Genomic DNA, 17,485 nt, shown 5'->3' with positions numbered 1-17,485 from the left:
CTTAAGGAAGCTCAGAGAAGGGTCAGATGGGCCGGAGGAAGCAGATTGGCCTCTTGTCCCCAGGGTCAGCCAACTCACACCAGCCCCTCAACCATAGGCCTCGGCCCTGACCATGCCTAAGACTCTCTGGACCTTGGCAGAAGTCCTCATGACCCCACCTGGAACTCCTACCCAAAGTTCAGCCAAGCAGAGCACTGCACGAGCCTCACCTCTGATAGGTGGGCCTTCCCCAGAACCCAGGACTGGTCTACACCTCTCACACCTCTCAGGCTGCCCTGTTCTTTCAGCAGAGCTCCACCAGGGCCTCTGTCCCTCTGCCTGCCAGCCCCAGCACAGTAGCAGTAGCCCCCATCCTGCTCTGCCTCGTCCTCGTCTCCAGTCAGCAGGAGGCTCGATCCTGCTGGCTCCTGAGCTACTGTAGGTGGGTCGATCCCAGCAGAAGTGGTTTCAGGTGTGGCTACCCCATTTGTGCACAGATCCAACTGTTGACCCAGGCCAGAGAGCATCTCCACAGGAGTGATGGGTACCTTAGGGGCCAGATAGAAATGAAAACACTTCACATAGTTCAGCCCTTTATTGCCTTCATGGGGTGGAAGACGAGGGGAAAGAGGTGGATGAAAGAGGAGCGCCTCCACTGAGCTGAGGCAGAAAGGAGGAGGGGTAAGGGAATGGGGGTTGAGGATGCAGACACCTCCATGGGCCTGGCCCCACCCTGGGCCCTCCTTTCACACCATTCTCCATGATCACACCTGGGGCAGGTCCTGGGTTAAGGGCCAGAAGGTAAAGAAGATGGGCTTGTCAGGCATCAGGATGAGGTTGAATGTTGTGCCCACGTCACTGAGATGTTGGATTTCAACTCTGAAGTTCTCCAGAATCTGAGAAAGAGGGGTGGGCTTAGGGGACAGGTGGGGAGGATCCATCTCCCCTAGGCCAGGTTCATTCACCTGTAGGCAGTGACTGTTGAGTATGATTTGGGGAGCTCCAAAGAGCCCACACCAGCTCATACTTAACCCTGCTCAGTGCTGAAAACACACCACTAGTGCTGTCTCCTTGACTCAGGCTTTCACTTTAGTTTCTACAAAACCTTATCCCACCCAACCCCCACCTCATCACCACTGTGGGGGCACAGATGGATGGGGGCACCAATGGGTAACAAGTGGATTAGTCCAAAAAAGGAGGCAGCAAGGAATTGTGGGGGAGGGCTCTGGACAGAGATGGGAGTAGGAGGGTTGGTGCTTTTTTTCCATGTTGATTTTTTTTTTAGAGAAAGACAGACAGAGAGAGAGAGAGAGAGAGAGACATCAATTTGTTGCTCCACCCATTCATGCACTCATTGGTTGTTCTTGTATGTGCCCTGATCAAACCCGAAACCTTGGTGTATCGGGACAACACTCTAACCAACTGAGCTACTCAGCCTGGGCCGGTGGGGTGGTGCTTTCATTAGGGCCAACGCCAGCCCGGGATGCCCAGAGGTCCCCAGGCTAGACTCACGTGGATGAGGAAGAGAGTCATCTCGAGCTCGGCGATCCGTCGGCCCACGCACTGCCGAATACCCCAGCCAAAGCCCAGGTTCCGGAAGTGGATGAGGTCCTTGTCTTGCCCCAGCCAACGGGTGGGGTCAAATTTGCCCGGATTGAGGAAGAAGGTAGGGTCTTGGCCCATGGCATAGACAGCCACCTGCACCAATGTCTGAGGACAAGGTGAGCAGAAACCTCAGTAGGCCACACCTCCTCACAGCCAGGAGCGAAATCCAGTCTTCCCCACCCCCACTCCCCAGCCTCCCTGCCCAGCTGTCCAGCAGACACTGCCCATTGTGTGACCTTGAACAAAACCCCACTCCTTCCTGAGCCTCACCCAAGACTGAAGCCACTAGGCCAGGAATGGCCCAGGGGATTTTCCTGTCCTTCCCTCAGCATCAGAGGGCCCCCAAGACCTGTGTGGCCTGTGGAATTGCCCTCCTAACCCTGGGCTCTAGCAACATTGCAGGGATCACCCACTGTGCCTACCACCACTGCCCTTCACACTTTGCTGCTGCCCAGGACCCACCAGCCAGCTCCAGGAAGACAGGCAGAATCTGTCCATATGCAACTGCAGTGGGGCCAGCCTCCTGTCTGACTGACAGGGCCTGCAGCCCTGCTATACCCACCTTGGCAGGAATCATATAATCTCGAAGAACCAAGTCACTTGCAAGATATCTTTGCAGGGTCACAGAGATGGGGTGGAGTCTGTCAGAGGAAGATGTTTAGAAGCTAACACCCGGAGGCCAGGACAAAGCCCCCCACCCAGCATGGCATCTCAGGCCCAATGGCAGCACCCCAGGGGAATCTGGAGGCAGGGCCAGGACTCTAGTCTTTTCTCCCCATTCCCAGCTGTCTCTCCCAGACTTCTTACTTCCTGCTACCAGTCTCCACCAGTCCATTCTTATAACCCTGTCCCCAGGCACCACGCTAGCCCTGCCCAGGATTGGGGATGGGAGCAGGCATGAGTGGGTGTGGACTTGCCTCAGTGTCTCCTTGATGCTAGCTTTTAGAAGCGGGACCAGCTGCAGCATCCTGCTCATGTCCCCCCCAGCCTGCTGCCGGGCAGCCAGGACCTCCTCTCGCAGCATCTTCTGCACTCTCAGGCTGCGTGCCATCTCATACAGGTGCCACTGCAGTGTCATGGATGTCTGGCAAGGGGTATGGGGAGAAGAAGACCAGAAAGGCCTATCACTCCTGAGGCTTCATTTCCAAGAACCTCTCCCCAGCCTCATCCCAGTATCTAGAGACCATTACCTACAAAAGCAAAGTTAATGCTAAAGACAAATGTCCCAGAAGGCTCTCTCTAGCCCAGGCAGAAATGTTTGGTGCAGCACCTGTCCCTACCCTGCCTCTCATGTCATCAGAGGCCAACAGCTCCCCAGCCAGCGCAGAGCATGACAATGGCTTCTTCCAGAGGACCTCAGAAGCCTCAGGAGGCCCCAGTGCCCTTCTCTAGCAGCTGTCCGTTGACTGGCTCTCATGCCTTTTGAAATGCCGATTAAACGAGCAGCCCTCTCCCCAGTAGAACTTCCCCAAGCTTTAACATTTACCTATAGCAGCCAAATGGGGAAGAAGGCTCAGATAATGAAATCAGGACCACTGCCCTGGCTCCTGTCCATGTTGCAATTAGCATGTTGTGTATACTGACACAAACCTGCTAATATTAATATTAGCAGCAGCATGAGCATTGGCCCTTCCCTGGAGGTTTGAGTGACCCTCACCAAGCCCCATGGTCCCACATACCTCCGTGGCAGGGCCCCAGACTGGTGCAGCCCTCCTTCCTAGGGTTAAAACATGTGTTGTTGCAAATATCTTACCAAGAATCATGCTTTTGTCCAAGAGGTTTGAACACTCTCCTTCTTCCAGTAGGAGAAATCACTAAAGCGTGCCATCCAGCCACTTCCCAGTTTGAAATCCTTGCCTGGTCCCCCAGATCCCACAGGTCAAGTCCAGAGGCCCTGACCTTATGTACAGGGTCCCCGAACAGCTGCCCACTGCTCCCAGCCTCGCCACCAGCTCTCTCTAATATCCAGCTGTACTGAGCTACACACAACCCCGGAAGCCCAAAAATCTTCCTCCAGCTGTTTTGTCCTCCCAGAATTCCCTTCCCAGCCTAGGAAGCCAGTCTGTACTCCTTCAAGGCTCCAATCAAATCTCTGCATTTGTCCTCACTGTTTTCAAGACTGGACAGCGTGGCTACCCAGGAAATACGTGTTTATGTAGGTAGTCAACTAAGTTACTAGTTGTGTGACCTTAACTAAGTTAGTTAACTTCTCTGTGCCCCAGTTTCCTCATCTGAAAAACAGGGATAATAGTAATATTCCTCAGAGTTTTGTGAACACCAAATGAATGAATACATGTGAAAAGCTTAGGCCCTACCTGCACATAATGCGTGCTCAATAAACATTACCTAACAATAACAGTTGGTTCGGTGCGGGCAAGAAGAAGAGGTCCCTTCTACATAACTGACAAGAACTAGGTTTAAGATACACTCAAATGTTCCATCTGCAGCCTGCCACAGGGACTGAAAGTCTTCCATTAGAGCACAATATAAATAAGATACCTAGAAAATGAAGTTATTCACCCAGGGGACTTTGACACATACTTCTCCCTGGTGCTGAAATGCTGTTTCTCCCCTCTCCCCCTGGCAGCAGCCTTGAAGACAGAAGCTGAATTTTAGCTTCTCTATGGAGCACTCCCCCATCCCTCTCCTCAGCCTTATCACTGCCCAGTCCAGGCTTGCTCATCCCGCCCTATAACAAAGTGTGGTGGTCATCTGTGCACATGCTCTCTTTGTCATGGACTGAATTGTGTTCCCCCAAATCCATATGTTGAAGTCCTAACCCCCGAGATATCACAACGTGACTATATTTTGAGACAAGGTGTTGATGAGGTGATAAGGTAGAATGAGGTCACTGGAGTGGCCCTAACTTAGCAGGACTGGTGTCCTTATAAGAAGAGGCAATCAGGACACAGACACCCAGAGATGACTGTGTGCAGACATAGGGAGAAGAGGAATCTCTGAAGAAACCAACCCTGCTGACACCTTGGCTTGACTTTTAGCTCCAGAACTGTGAGAAATATAAATGTCCATTGTGTAAGCCATTCTGTGTAGGTGCTTTGCATGGCAGCGCTAGCAAACTAACCTCCTTCTCTTCTCTGAGCCATTTGAAACAATTGGGGTCTATCATGTTCATCTTTATGGTCTCAGTACCTGAATCACAACTAATAACCAATAAACACTAAGTAATTAACCTTCCGTATCACGTTAGCATGAGAAGGATTAAGATACCAGAGAAAGGAACGGTACGCAGGAATACAGGTTTTGAGTTCAAGAAGAGAACATTCTGGGGTGTTGGGCTGCCTGTGGGAGGGCCCAAGGGAGACACCACAAAAAGACCCTAGAAGACAGAGCCAGGGCAAATCCCACTGGCTGCCAGCTTTTCTGAGGTTCTGCCTGCCTTCCTGAATCCAGTGAGCTGTGTCCCCGACGTGTGACTGAAGGACTTCTTTAAAGACTCCATGCAGAACCTGGGCTTGCCACCTATGTCTAGTCACTCCCTTCTCATAGGTAAAGAAAAATTGTTGGAGAGTCCCGGCCAAGATGGAGGTGTAGGTAGAAACCCTTTGCCTCCTTGCAAAACGAAAAGGAGGATCATAATCAATCTAAAATCAATAAACCAGAAGTGCCAGAAAATCAAACTGCATGGAACTCTGACAACCAAGGAATAATTAAAGAAACAGTCAACAAGACCAACCAGACCTGTAAGACAGGTGGACAGAGAGAACCTGAGGCCAGGCAGAGGACCGTGAGGCTGGCTGAATGGGACCCTGAGACTCAGAGCTGACTGTGGAGTACAGTGGGGGTTGCTGCGGGGGGAGAAACTCCCAGTCTCACATGAGGGTTCACTGGAAAGTGCATTAGAGCTGAGCAGGTGAGCTGCATTGTTCCCTCTCTGGCCCCTCCCCCCACAGACAGGGAAGCAAAAAGGGTTGCCCTGCCCTGGTGAATACCTGAGGCCCCGCCCCCTTACAACTTAACAGGTGCTCCCAGACAAAGAAATACAGCTCAAATGAAAGAACAGAACAAAACTCCAGAAAGAGAGCTAAGCAATAAGGAGATAGCCAACCTATCTGATGGAGAGTTCAAAACCCTAGTAATCAAAATGCTCACAGAACTGATTGAGCTCAGTTACAAAATGAAAGAACAAGTGAAGGCTACCCAAAGTGAAATAAAGCAAAATATTCAGGGAACCAACAGTGAGAGGAAGGAAACCAGGACTCAAATCAACAATTTGGAACAAAAGGAAGAAATAAACATCCAACTGGAACAGAATGAAAAAAAACAAGAATTCAACAACAACAAAAAACTGAAGAGAGGTTTAGGAACCTCTGGGACAACTTAAAATGTTCCAATATCAGAATTATAGGGGTTCCAGAAGGAGAAGAACAAAAGAAAAAATTGAAAACTTATTTGAACAAATAATGAAGGAAAACTTCCCCAATATGGCAAAAAAAAAAAAAAAGACTTCCAGGAAGTCTAGGAAGCCCAGAGAATCCCAAAGAAGTTGTACCCAAAGAAGCACACACCAAGACACATCATCATTAAGTTACCCAAGATTAAAGATAAAGAGAGAATCCTAAAAGCAGCAAGAGGAAAGGAGACAATTACCTACAAAGGAGTTCCCATAAGACTCTTAGCTGATTTCTCAAAAGAAACTTTTCAGGCAAGAAGGGACTGTTAAAGACTATTCAAAGCGATGAAATGCAAAGACCCACAATCTACATTACTCTATCCAGCAAAGCTATCATTTAGAATGGAAAGGCAGATAAAGTGCCTCCCAGACAAAGTCAAGTTAAAGTTCATCATCACCAAGCCCTTATTATATCAAATGTTAAAGGGACTTATCTAAGAAATTGATGAAGATCAAAAACTATGAACAGTAAAATGACAAATTCACAACTATCAACATATGAACCTAAAAAGCAGAAAAACAACAAAAACTAAGCAAACAACTAGAACAGGAACAGAATCAGAGAAACAGACATTATATGGAGGGTTTTTAGTGGGGAAGGAGAGGAGAAGTACAGTGGGAAAAGGTACAAGAAAGAAGAAGCATAGTTTGTAGGGATAAAATAGACAGGGAGAGGTCAAAAATAGTAGAGGAAACAGAGAAGTCAAAGAACTTATATGTACAAACCATGGACATCAACTAGGGAGGATGCTGGAGGGATAGGAGGTACAGGGCAGAGGAGGGATAAAGGGGGAAAAATTGGGAAGACTGTAATAACATAGTCAATAAAATACATTTAAAAATAATAAATAAAAATAAATTTTAAAAAAGAAAAATTGTTGGATCAACCTCAAGGGATGCTCCACAGGTGACTGACTTGACCTCAGCCTCCTAGGACATGAGTATTTAGGGAATGGTACTAGGACAGGGAGATCTACCTGACGCGGGCAGGGTTTCGGATGAGGCAAACTCATGGGGAAGGGACACGGGGGCACAGGAAAGGACAGAGTGTGTCCCTGCAGTCACCTCACCGTGTCCACACCTCCTGCCAACATCTCCGTAATGTTGGCCTTGACATCCTCAAAGAGCAGCTTGTTATTTCCCAGGAGGCTGTAAAGGATTCCCGGGTAATTGTCGAACTCTCTTTTTTGTCTCAGGTCCAAGTAGAAGTTCTGGGTATATTTCTCGGCTGGGGACAGACAGGAGGGGGAAAAAAGAGTGAGGCTCTCTGTGGCTGGAGGGAAGGAAGGGACCCTTGGTGAGAGGTGGCATTCTGGGATTCTGGGACCCTGTGCTTTCTAGGCTGCCATTTTACTGAGCACATACTATCTTCTAAGTCCTTCCTATCTGTTTCTCTGTCTAATTTTTGACCAGTTTGATGGAGTAAGTGATATCATCCCCATTTTACAAGTAAGGAAACAGAAGCCCACAGAGGGTAGTGACTTGCCCAAGGTCGGACGGGCATCAGGAGCAGAGTGGGATTTGACTCCAGATCTGGCTTGGTCACCACACCATCGGCTTTCTCCACCCTACTTTACTGATCCCTCTCACCCAAGTCCCAGTCTGTCACCAAGCACAGCTGGGTCTAAACCACTGGTCCATAACCCATGTTGGGGATCATGGGCTCCTTGGAAGAAAAGGACGGACATCTTTGACCTTCCTTCTCCTTAAAAATCTAACCATCCCCAATGGCTGGCCTTCAGCCCACCATTTCCAGGGTTTCTAGGACCTCCCTGAGGCCCATCACTGCCCACCAGAAGATGGACTTCCTACGTGGCAAGTCAGTGCCTATTGACATAGCTTGGGACAAAGACACAAGCTGACACTTGGGGCTTCCAGCCGTGTGTGTGTGTGTGTGTGTGTGTGTGTGTCCCCATGTCCCCCACCTGGGCCTGGGTTTCCCACCGTCTGAGGTAGACAAGCTCTCCAGGCCCCCAGTCTGAGCTGCCCAGGGGACAGCCAGAGGAATCCTCACCTTTACTGAAAATCACATCCCATGCGGCCACATGGTCCCGCCATGTCTTGGTCCTGAGCAGACGGAACAGGTCTGGGGGGAGCATGAGCATGGGGACACTGGTGTGGAACATCTGGTAAACGGCATCAATGAACTGCTGGGCCTCAGGGTCCACGATCTCCTCCAACATCCCCAAACGCTCTCCAAATATGACATGGGTGATGGCTGCAGGGATAGGCAAAAGCTAAGGGACATTTCCAACCTGGCCACCTGAGAGCCTCAACTCCCAGGAACCTGCCAACACATAGAATCTCCTGCCCCCAACCTAGTCTCCTTCAGTAAAGAAACAGAAGCCCAAGGTTTATGGGGCTGAAATTTCAGGGCTGAAGAAAACTGTCCTTCTGGCAACCACTCAGGTCTTTTTGAGGGGCAAACAGAAGACCCTGAAAAGGGATCATGTGTGTGGGAAGCAGTCTCCAACACTGTGGTCCCAGGTTGGGATGAAACTATGTCACCCACCCTTCCACCAGCACCCCAAGCAGGCTCTGGGCTTTGCTCCTGGGAAGAGATATTTCTCCTATAATTGACCAAATTGGCTAAATACTTCCTGAAACAGGCCATACGGGAGACTAGGAGACATAAAGCCCTGACAGTTGGCCGTCCGGGACCCACTCTGCCTGTACAGGAGAAGTCACAACAGCCCCAAGTTTTCCCCACCTATGAGGTCAGGAATTTGAATGCTGAGTTTACACCAAACTCTGGGTACCCCAAATCCCCCTTCAGTGATCAAATGATCCCCTCATCATGCCACAGGGCCTTTGCATTAGCTGTTCCCTCTGCCTAGACTGCCCAACCTCCTTACCTCATCTGGATAGCTCCTATAAATCCTTACATACCCAGTTCATATTAACCACCCAGCCCTCCCCTCCCCTCCAAGACCTCAAAATTCTATGTCCTAGGAGATAGAAATTTGCAGGATGGAGGGCTGAGGGTGGCAATGGGGACCTACATTTTGGAGATCCTCGCCCGCACAGCACGAATGCTAGATAAGAGTGCTCAGCTCCCGCTGGGCAACTGATGGCAGAGGGTATGTTCACTACTAGCTCATCCCCAAGGCCAGTCCTAACACTTCTTATGCTGGCTGGGTCTCAAGGTAGCATGCAGGGTTCTCCCAACCTCAAGACAGCTGCCAAGCAGGTACAAGCCCCTTACACTCAAAGGCAAAGCGAAAGAGGTCATCACTAATGTCGCCTGAGAACTTTCCGGAGCCCCGCTCGATGCGTCTGTGCAGGACGCTGACAAAATCCTGGGACACTGTGTCCAGCAGGGGAATGAAGTTCTTCATGGCACCTGGACTCATCACCTCCTGGTTCAGGGCCAGCCGGTCTTTCTTCCAGGCTCCTGACTTCCTGTGGAAACACAGGCCCTTGGGCCCTCATGGTCACAAACCCCAGGCTTGGCACACACAGAGGGACTGACTGGGCTGTCCCAGGAGGCCAAGCCTCCTGGGGAGCTTGGCTTAGTGCTCCCATGCACCCACCCTCACCTCCTAAGCTTGGCTTAGCGCTCACATGCACCCACCCTCACCTCCTCCCAATACCCTCTGGCTCCCCACCAGCTCGTTTCTTCTGCTGGGCTCAAGGGAAGAGACGGGAAGAGATGGGAAGAAACTGAATGAAGGAGAGGAAAACCTAAATGCCCCCTATTGCTGCTGTGAGCCAGGAACTAAGTCTCTTTCAAGCCCCCTAGTCTTTGCCTTGGCTGCAGCTGTGTCTTCCCCGTCACTTCCACTTCCTCCTGGCTGTTGCTCACCTCCCGACATTCAAGGGCCCCCATATGTCATCTTCTCTGATCACTGCACAGACACAACTGGCCTACCTCTCCAAGGCACCTCTTAGCACATCCCATTATTGACGCTGGTGGGGGCCTCAGGTGTCCAGGGTTGGGTTAATGATAAACTTCAGCTTATGGCCCACTCTTGAAAATAGATCCACATAAAGCCCTCTTTCTAGTTTGGAGGCTTTGTTTGTTTGTAAGAATGGTATTATAGAAAGAACAAAAAGAAAAAAATTTTAAAAAGAATAATATCGCCCTGGCTGGTGTAGCTCAGTGGGTTGAGCGCGGGCTGCGAACCAAAGTGTCGCAGGTTCGATTCACAGTCAGGGAACATGCCTGGGTTGCAGGCCATGACCCCCAGCAACCGCACATTGATGTTTCTCTCTCTCTCTCTTTCTCCCTCCCTTCCCTCTCTAAAAATAAATAAAAAGAAATTTTTAAATAAAGGAACAAGATTATTGTTTTAAAATTAAAAAAAAAAAAAAAACAGAATAATATCATAAACTCACCACCCAATAGGAAAACTAGGAACATTACAGTAATTTACATGTGTCCACCTGGTCCTCCTCAACTAAGGCGACCACCAATCTGACTCCCTTGCCTGCTTGTGGGTCTAATTCTACCTGATCTACATATATTTCTAAAACATACTTCCTTAAAATAACTTCTTTAAATAGCTCTCATGCCTTGAGGGATTTGCTTTTTTTCACTCAACTTTATCTCTCTCAGTATCCTCTGTACTGTGGGGTGGGGCGGTCACTGAGTTTGTTCATTTTGAGTGGCATATGCCACCACTCACTCATTTGTGCTCCTCTTGGGCATTTTTAGGTGGTTTCCTTGGTTTTGCGCTTTATGGATGGCACTGCTGCCAGCATTCCGGCATCTTCCCCTCAGGCTGCTCTTTAGAGTGTGTCCCAGGGAGCAGAACTGCTGCATCATAGGATCGTGTACATTCAAGTGCAGGTCATGTCCCACTGTTTTCCAACGTGCTGGCACCAGTTCTTATCCCACCAGCAATCTGCGAGAGTTCTAGTTGCTCCATATCCTCACCAAAATTTGTGAGGAGCAGGATCGTGGGAAACAGTACTCATGGTGGTGGGGCCCTGCCCTACATGTCACTGAACCCCTGGAGCCTGGCACAAGGTCTGGCAAATAGTAGGTGCTCAATAAGATGGGACTTAATGAATGAACCAATAAATGAGAACTTTGTAGGGTCTTTAATTATGCATTCAGATCTTCAGCTGGCACAGCAGTTCACCGTCACTACCACTTGTTTTAGGGAGGCAGGAAGATAGAGGCCCCAGCTAGAAAGGACAGAGCAAACACGGCCCCAGCCCCACTCCCCCGCTTCTGCCCTTGCCACAGCTGCCCATGATCTCCCTCCAGCCCCTGGGAGATGTCCCAGGACTCACTTGAACAGGACCCCGATGGGTCTCTGGTAATGCTGGTGATAGGCAACCCAGGGCGGGATGCAATATCGTTCTGGGGTGGAACCCTCACACTTAAAAAGAAGGGCCACATCTTCAGGGTCAATGATAAAAACCGACTCCATGTTGCCAAACTTCTCCCTGGAGGAAAGGAGAAGGGCTGTGGTGTAAGAATTCCAGGAGAGCTACATAGACCCCCGAGCAATCAGGCGGGCCCGGGGGGGGGGGGGGGGTGGGGGGGGGTAGGGGGGGGTAGGGCGGGGCCAGGTGTATTGACTCAGCTGTAACCACTCCATGGGTTGAGAGTGCAGAGCAGATGGCCCCGGAAGTGGACTGTGTTTCCAACACATTCTTGCTGCCTCTCACCCTCTCTGAGTCTCAGTTTCGTCTTTTATAAAATGGAGATGAATACAGTACCTGTGTCACGGGGCTGCTTAAGGAAAAGAGGAAGGAGTCTATGGCTTTGTATAAGTGACAGTTTTATCCTCCTCTTATTAGCCCCTGGCTGCTGACATACCACAGCATGGCCTCCAGGACCAGCCCGTGCCCACTCACCTTCCACGGGCCATCAGGTCCTCCATCTCAAGCTCATCCCATGCTCATTCTTCCTGAATGTTCATACCCTCTACACCGTCTCACCCAGTGCATTGCTCAGAAATAGGGCACCTCCAGGTCAGCACTGGAGTGGCCCTGAACTGGAATGGCCCCATGTAGCTTGTTAGGCAGATCATCCACAGGCCAGTCAATCCTAGGCTCTAGGATTGAAATTTTAGGAGTGGCCATCTGCCTCCAAGGGTCACAGGCCTGACAAAGCCCTTCTCTATTACAACAACACTGACCCAGGTACAGACTGTTGACATAAGAACAATCCAACACTGGCTGGGTGACTCAGTTGGTTGGAGCATCCCCCCATGCACCAAAAGGTTGTGAGTTCAATCCCCAGTCAGGGCACATAGGGGAGGCAACCCATCCAATCTCTCTGTCTCTCTGTCTCTCTGTCTCTCTGTCTCTCTGTCTCTCTCTCTCTCTGATCAATAATAAAATATAGGTATAGATATATCTTCCAGTGAGGATTTAAAAAAGAAATATCCAAACTTGCAGAGAGTTTCATAAGAGTTTATTTGAACCAAAACTGAGGAATTGCCAGGAAGCATGATCTCAAATGTACTGGAGATCAGAGAATGACAGTTTTGCAGTTTCTTTCGTGCATTTGAAATTAAGGAGGGAAGTAAGGAAGATTACAGGAAGCTGAGAGAAGGCAAGGTGGGAATTGGATTACAGGAGAGTTGACATCATGTGCCCTCTTGAGGTCGGTCCACTTTAGAAGGAAGGGTCTGAAGAGAGGCATTTCAAAGGTGTGTCAACCTAGATACACAGAAGCAATGGACTGGGGAGGCTTAAGGCAAAGACAAACCTTTTACTAAAGAAGTTAAATGTCTGGGGTGCGACTACTCCCCAGACCTGCCCAGTTAGGAATCTATGATCAGTAAAGTTAATTTTCACAAAACCCCTTTTTTATCCTCAAGATATACCTCACAAAGCACTTTGCAACTAGTTTCTTTTAAAATACAACTGTTGGGAAACCACAGAAAATTCCACTTCTCACTAGCACCTGCCTGTGTGTGTGTGTGTGTGTGTGTGTGTGTGTGCCTTTTGCATAGGAAAGTTAATTCAAGATACACTTCAAGGCAAAATACTAGAAATATATACAGGTATTAGTTCAGTTTCTATCTCTCTCTCTCTCTCCCCACCCCCACCCTCCATCCCTCCCCCTCCTCCTTCGGGCTCTGCCCCTCCCTTCCCTCTCACCATCCTCCTTCCCAGAAGACAGAAAGGGGGAGGAGGGGTTGGAAGGAGAGGGGAGGAGGAGAGGGAGAGAGCTCTCTCTACTTTAACTACTGACCTAGAAACCCTGGGCCTACCTTCCCAAGTCTCCCAGGAAATCCCCTCAGTGTTTTTCCAGCTACTTCGAGTCCTCGCACCACTAGCTCCATATCCCAACCCTGGCTCAGCAGTGTCCTTGAACTGCTATTATTATCAACTCATCTTCTGGGAATCTAGCCCAAGGCAATGATCTGACATGGGACAATGGTGCCTGATGAATGACGTTCACCGCCATCATGTCTAATAGCAGAAAAACCCAGAGTCCACTTTAAAGTATTGGCCAAAAAAGTATGGTTTATCCAAACTATGTGCTACAATGCTACCCTTTAAAACTGTATAAAAGAGAGAAAAAAGGAAAGAAGTCCTCAATATACTGCTGTAGGACAACACCAAACAGCATACACAATATATTCACATTCCTAATGGTACATAAATATTATCAAAATTGAGATTGTATCTGATTTCAATTTTTAATTTGTACATGTTTCTACTTTCCAAATTGTTCTATAAATATGAATAAAACCAGCCTTTGTACTAAGAAAAAACCTTCAGGGGTGAGAGGAGATAGAAGGGGGTAAAGTGGGTATAAATAGTGACAGAAGGAGACTTGACTTGAGGTGGTAAACACATAATACTATATACAAATGATGTATTATAGAATTATATCCCTGAAATTTATATAATTTTATTAACCAGTGTCACACCAAGAAGTTTGATTAAAAAAATAACAAAATGACCCTGGCTGGTGTGGCTCAGTGGATTGAGTGCTGGCCTGCAAACCAAAGGGTTGCCAGTTTGATTCCCAGTCAGGGCACATGCCTGGGCTGCGGGCCAGGTCCCCAGTAGGGGGCGTGCAAGAGGCAACCACACTTTGATGTTTCTCTCCCACTCTTTCTCCCTCCCTTCCCCTCTCTCTAAAAATACATAAATAAAATATTTTTTAAATAACAAAAAGAATAACCTGCAGAATTTGTACTTTAAATGCCTTATGTTTATTCAGAAGTTTATCATTTCTAGGCTATATGTTAGAATATAATGGTGACACGCTGAACTGGAGGTTGGACAACTGGAGTTCCAGCACTGGCTTTGCCCTGATGAGCTATGTGACCTTGTAAGACTCTTCTCTCTGAGCCTCAGTTTTCCCATCAGTAAAATGGGATTATAATACCAACTTCAAGGACATGCTGCAAGGCTCAGGTAAAAGTGACTCAGGACACAGAAAGGGGTTTGATAAAGAGTTCCTACTGGGGCATGGGAAGCAGGGAATAGCGTGAAATTACTCTGAAGTGAGACTGAGCGATAGAGGCACTGACAGGCCCAGGAGAGAGAGGGGGAGATGACAGACTCAGGAGCAATCTTCTCCCAAGCCTGACACTCAGCCTGGGGGCTTCCGGCCTCCAGCCAGCTGTGAAAAGGGCACTTTAGGCTTCCAAATGGGTTGTGGGAGAGGGAGGAGGTGTTGAGCAAGCCGCTGGACTCCTAGACAAACAAGCCTGCCCTACAGCCCCCGGCCAGCCAGCCAGTCAACATGTCCTATGATGTGTTTTCCCCATCACTCACAGTAGAATACACATCCCTCCTCATGTTCCCTCTTTGTCCCAACCACCACCTCTACCACCTCCTATTCTGCTCAACTGTGCTCTCAGAAAAGAACCCAGGCATGGCCTGAAGGCGACTCACCTTAGAAACTACTAAGCAGAACAAGCAAGGTCTGCCACAGGGGACAGCCCTCAGATACCTGTCCCCCACCCCCCACGCTTCCTGTCAACACCCCCACCCCCTGCCCTCCGCTGCACCACCTCATCACCCTACCACGGGAGTGGCAGTGCTCAGAGGCCAAAAAAACAAAACCCCTTCTTCCTGGCACAAAGCAAGATGGATATTTGCAGAAGAGGAGCTCTAGCCAGGCCAAGTGGAAGGGGCAAAATCAGCTGCCCCGGAGATGCACAGAACTGAGGGGCAAGGCCAGCACCCCAGCAGGATAGGGAATCTAGTTCAGTGAGCAGAGCAAGTATCCCAACGTCTCTGAGCTTTAGTCCATTTCCGACCATGGGGATGATAAACTTACCTCCCAAGGGGTCCTGAGGATGTGATATAAGGAGGCAGTTAACCAGGCTTGTTCTCCTACCATCCTCCCACCCATCCCCACAAAGTTTCAAAGGATGTAGGATCTGGGAAGGGTTGAGGCTGGGAACTGGGAACTCAACCGACTGTCTGGGAAGCCTTATCCAATTCTCCTGCCATCACCAGGCATGAAAAAAATAAAATCAGAAGGTGGACAAGAGCCTGAAATGGGCAAGCAGACAATTTGGGAGGGGGAGCACAGCAAGGCTGCCCAGGTACCTCTTCCCCTCTATCCCACCAGCCCCCACCCTGTGTCAGGCTTACCTGTAAATGGGGCCATACTTCTGGAAGTTCTCGGCTTGGTGATAGTGCAAATTCTGTGAGCCCTTCTCCCTCCAGAAATGGTACAGATTTAGCCAGCCATTGTCACCAGGGGAGGGGATCTCACTGAAAGGGCGAGGCACTCGAGTGGAGATTCGGGCTCCCTCTCCAGTGGGCAACCTGGTGTGCCCTGGCCCCTCCTGAGTGCCCTGCAGGAGAGGCTGGCAGCCTTTGATCAGGACTGAGCGCAGAGGAAGCCCCCTGACCAGCATGCTGTCCCCACAGTGACCACTGTCCCTACTCCTACTGCAGCTGGGCCTGACAAGAGATTGGCTGTGGGCCCCTGGGGCCCAGCTTATTATCTTCCAGCTCAAGGTCAAGGCAGAAGCTGACAGAGCAGGCAACTACTCTCCTCCTCCTTGGGTTGGCTCTCTCCCACACAGCCCCTCCCAGACTGTGTCACCAAGGCTCAGTCTGGAGTTTCTGCAGCCAGAGAGGTTCTCCAAAGCACAAGGAGACCTCTCTGTCTCTGTCCTCAGTGCCAGCCCCAGCAGGCCCTTAAAGTGGTACAGAATGGCACAGGTTTGTACTTTTCCTCTCCCGGGACCTCTTGCTGGCCTCTACAGTGGGACTCAGCTGCTGGCAAACATCCATCAGGACCTGCCAACAGCCTGGGCTTGGGGACAATGGGGGCCTGAGAGGAGGCTGCAGGCACCTTGCAGCTTTGGGGCAACATACATCTTAATTGTGACCCCATTATAAATACATAAAATATAGTTCCTTGAATTTGTTTTTGTTCTTATTCTTTCTCCTATAGTTCCCTGGTTTTTGAAGTCCTACTTTCTCTGCTTAACACCCCCCCAAAATATATTACATATATATACACACTATTTTCTGAAAATGCTGTAATTGGCAGTATCACTATTATCATTTTTAAAGATACTAACTACTAACTGTAAAAGTATATTCAGTTACAGTCATACTTTCTTCATTGCAGAACACTGAGGGAAAGGACAAATATGAGCCCTGGCTGGTGTGGCACGGCTGATTGAGTCTTGTCCTGTAGACCAAAAGGTCATACGTTCAATTCTCAGTCAGGGCACATACCTGGGAGTTGCTGGTTCAATCCTAATCAGGGCACATGCAAGAAGCAACAGATGGATGTTTCTCACTCACATTAGTGTTTCTCTCTCTCTTTTCCTTCTTTCCCTTCTCTCTAAAAAAAAAAAAAAAAAAAAAAAAAAAAAAAAAAATTTAAAGAAAAAAGAAGATTAAGAAAGAATAAACGAGAAAAATGACAATCTCCTGAGTCTTTACTGCTGAGTGAAAGAAGCCAGACACAAAGAGTACTGGTAAATACTGATTGTAAATGAATATAAAATGTCCCATGAAAAGTCACCTCACAGGGTGATCTGATCATAAATTCCTAACTGAGAAGGTCAGGGCAGGCACTCTGGCCCTGAGCCTGTAACTTCTTTAGTAACAAGTTTATCTTTGCCTTAGGCAAGCTCTGCCCTTTGTTTCTATGTGTCTAGGTTAATACACTTAGGAAACGCCTTGTTTTCAGAGCAGAGCATGTGTACCCTACAGTCCAACCCCACCTTGCTTTCTCCCACCCTCCTACAACCTTCCCCACAGTCCCTCCTTAATTCTCAACGCAGAAAGAATCTGCGCGCTGCCACTCCGAGGAGCGTTTTTCTCAGTCTGTTGGTGTCTTGCTTCCAGGTGTATCCTCTGTTTGGCTCAAATAAATTGCTATAAAAATTTTCTACAGTTTTGGACATTCCCTATGTTGACAAGTTTGCTTCTATTTTGACAAAGTTCAAGAATCGGTGAGATGAACTTAGGGTGTTAGAAGTGGTTCTCTTGCGGGGGAATGACTGGGAGAGGGCATGAGAGAACTTTCTGGGGCTGGAAATATTCTCTCTTGATCTATGTGTTTACAGATGTAAAAATTCACCTGAG

At 48.9% G+C, this 17,485-nt stretch overlaps 1 protein-coding gene across 3 annotated transcripts; it reads right to left on the bottom strand.

Annotated features, from left to right (window-relative positions):
- Positions 1–559: 559 nt before the first annotated feature.
- Positions 560–15,823, bottom strand: LOC114492772 (cholesterol side-chain cleavage enzyme, mitochondrial). Of its 3 annotated transcripts, XM_028507291.2 has the most exons (9): positions 15,524–15,823; positions 11,237–11,392; positions 9,201–9,397; positions 8,010–8,213; positions 7,066–7,223; positions 2,502–2,668; positions 2,147–2,225; positions 1,492–1,689; positions 560–875 (listed from the first exon to the last, which is right to left on the bottom strand). In XM_028507291.2, the coding sequence occupies exons 1-9, from the start codon at positions 15,790–15,792 to the stop codon at positions 744–746; spliced, it is 1,560 nt and encodes a 519-aa protein (XP_028363092.1). In that variant the 5' UTR covers positions 15,793–15,823; the 3' UTR covers positions 560–743. The 3 variants fall into 3 exon arrangements, with proteins under 3 accessions (XP_028363092.1, XP_035883874.1, XP_035883868.1); XM_036027981.1 differs by lacking the exon at positions 1,492–1,689 and having other exon boundaries at positions 15,524–15,807; XM_036027975.1 differs by lacking the exon at positions 11,237–11,392 and having other exon boundaries at positions 15,524–15,807.
- Between the last annotated feature and the right edge of the window lie 1,662 nt (positions 15,824–17,485).

This window comes from Phyllostomus discolor, chromosome 1, assembly GCF_004126475.2.
Source record: "Phyllostomus discolor isolate MPI-MPIP mPhyDis1 chromosome 1, mPhyDis1.pri.v3, whole genome shotgun sequence".
Taxonomy (NCBI): Eukaryota; Metazoa; Chordata; class Mammalia; order Chiroptera; family Phyllostomidae; genus Phyllostomus; species Phyllostomus discolor.
The sequence above is the reverse complement of the archived record's forward strand: the minus strand, read 5'-3'. Positions and strand labels throughout refer to the sequence as shown.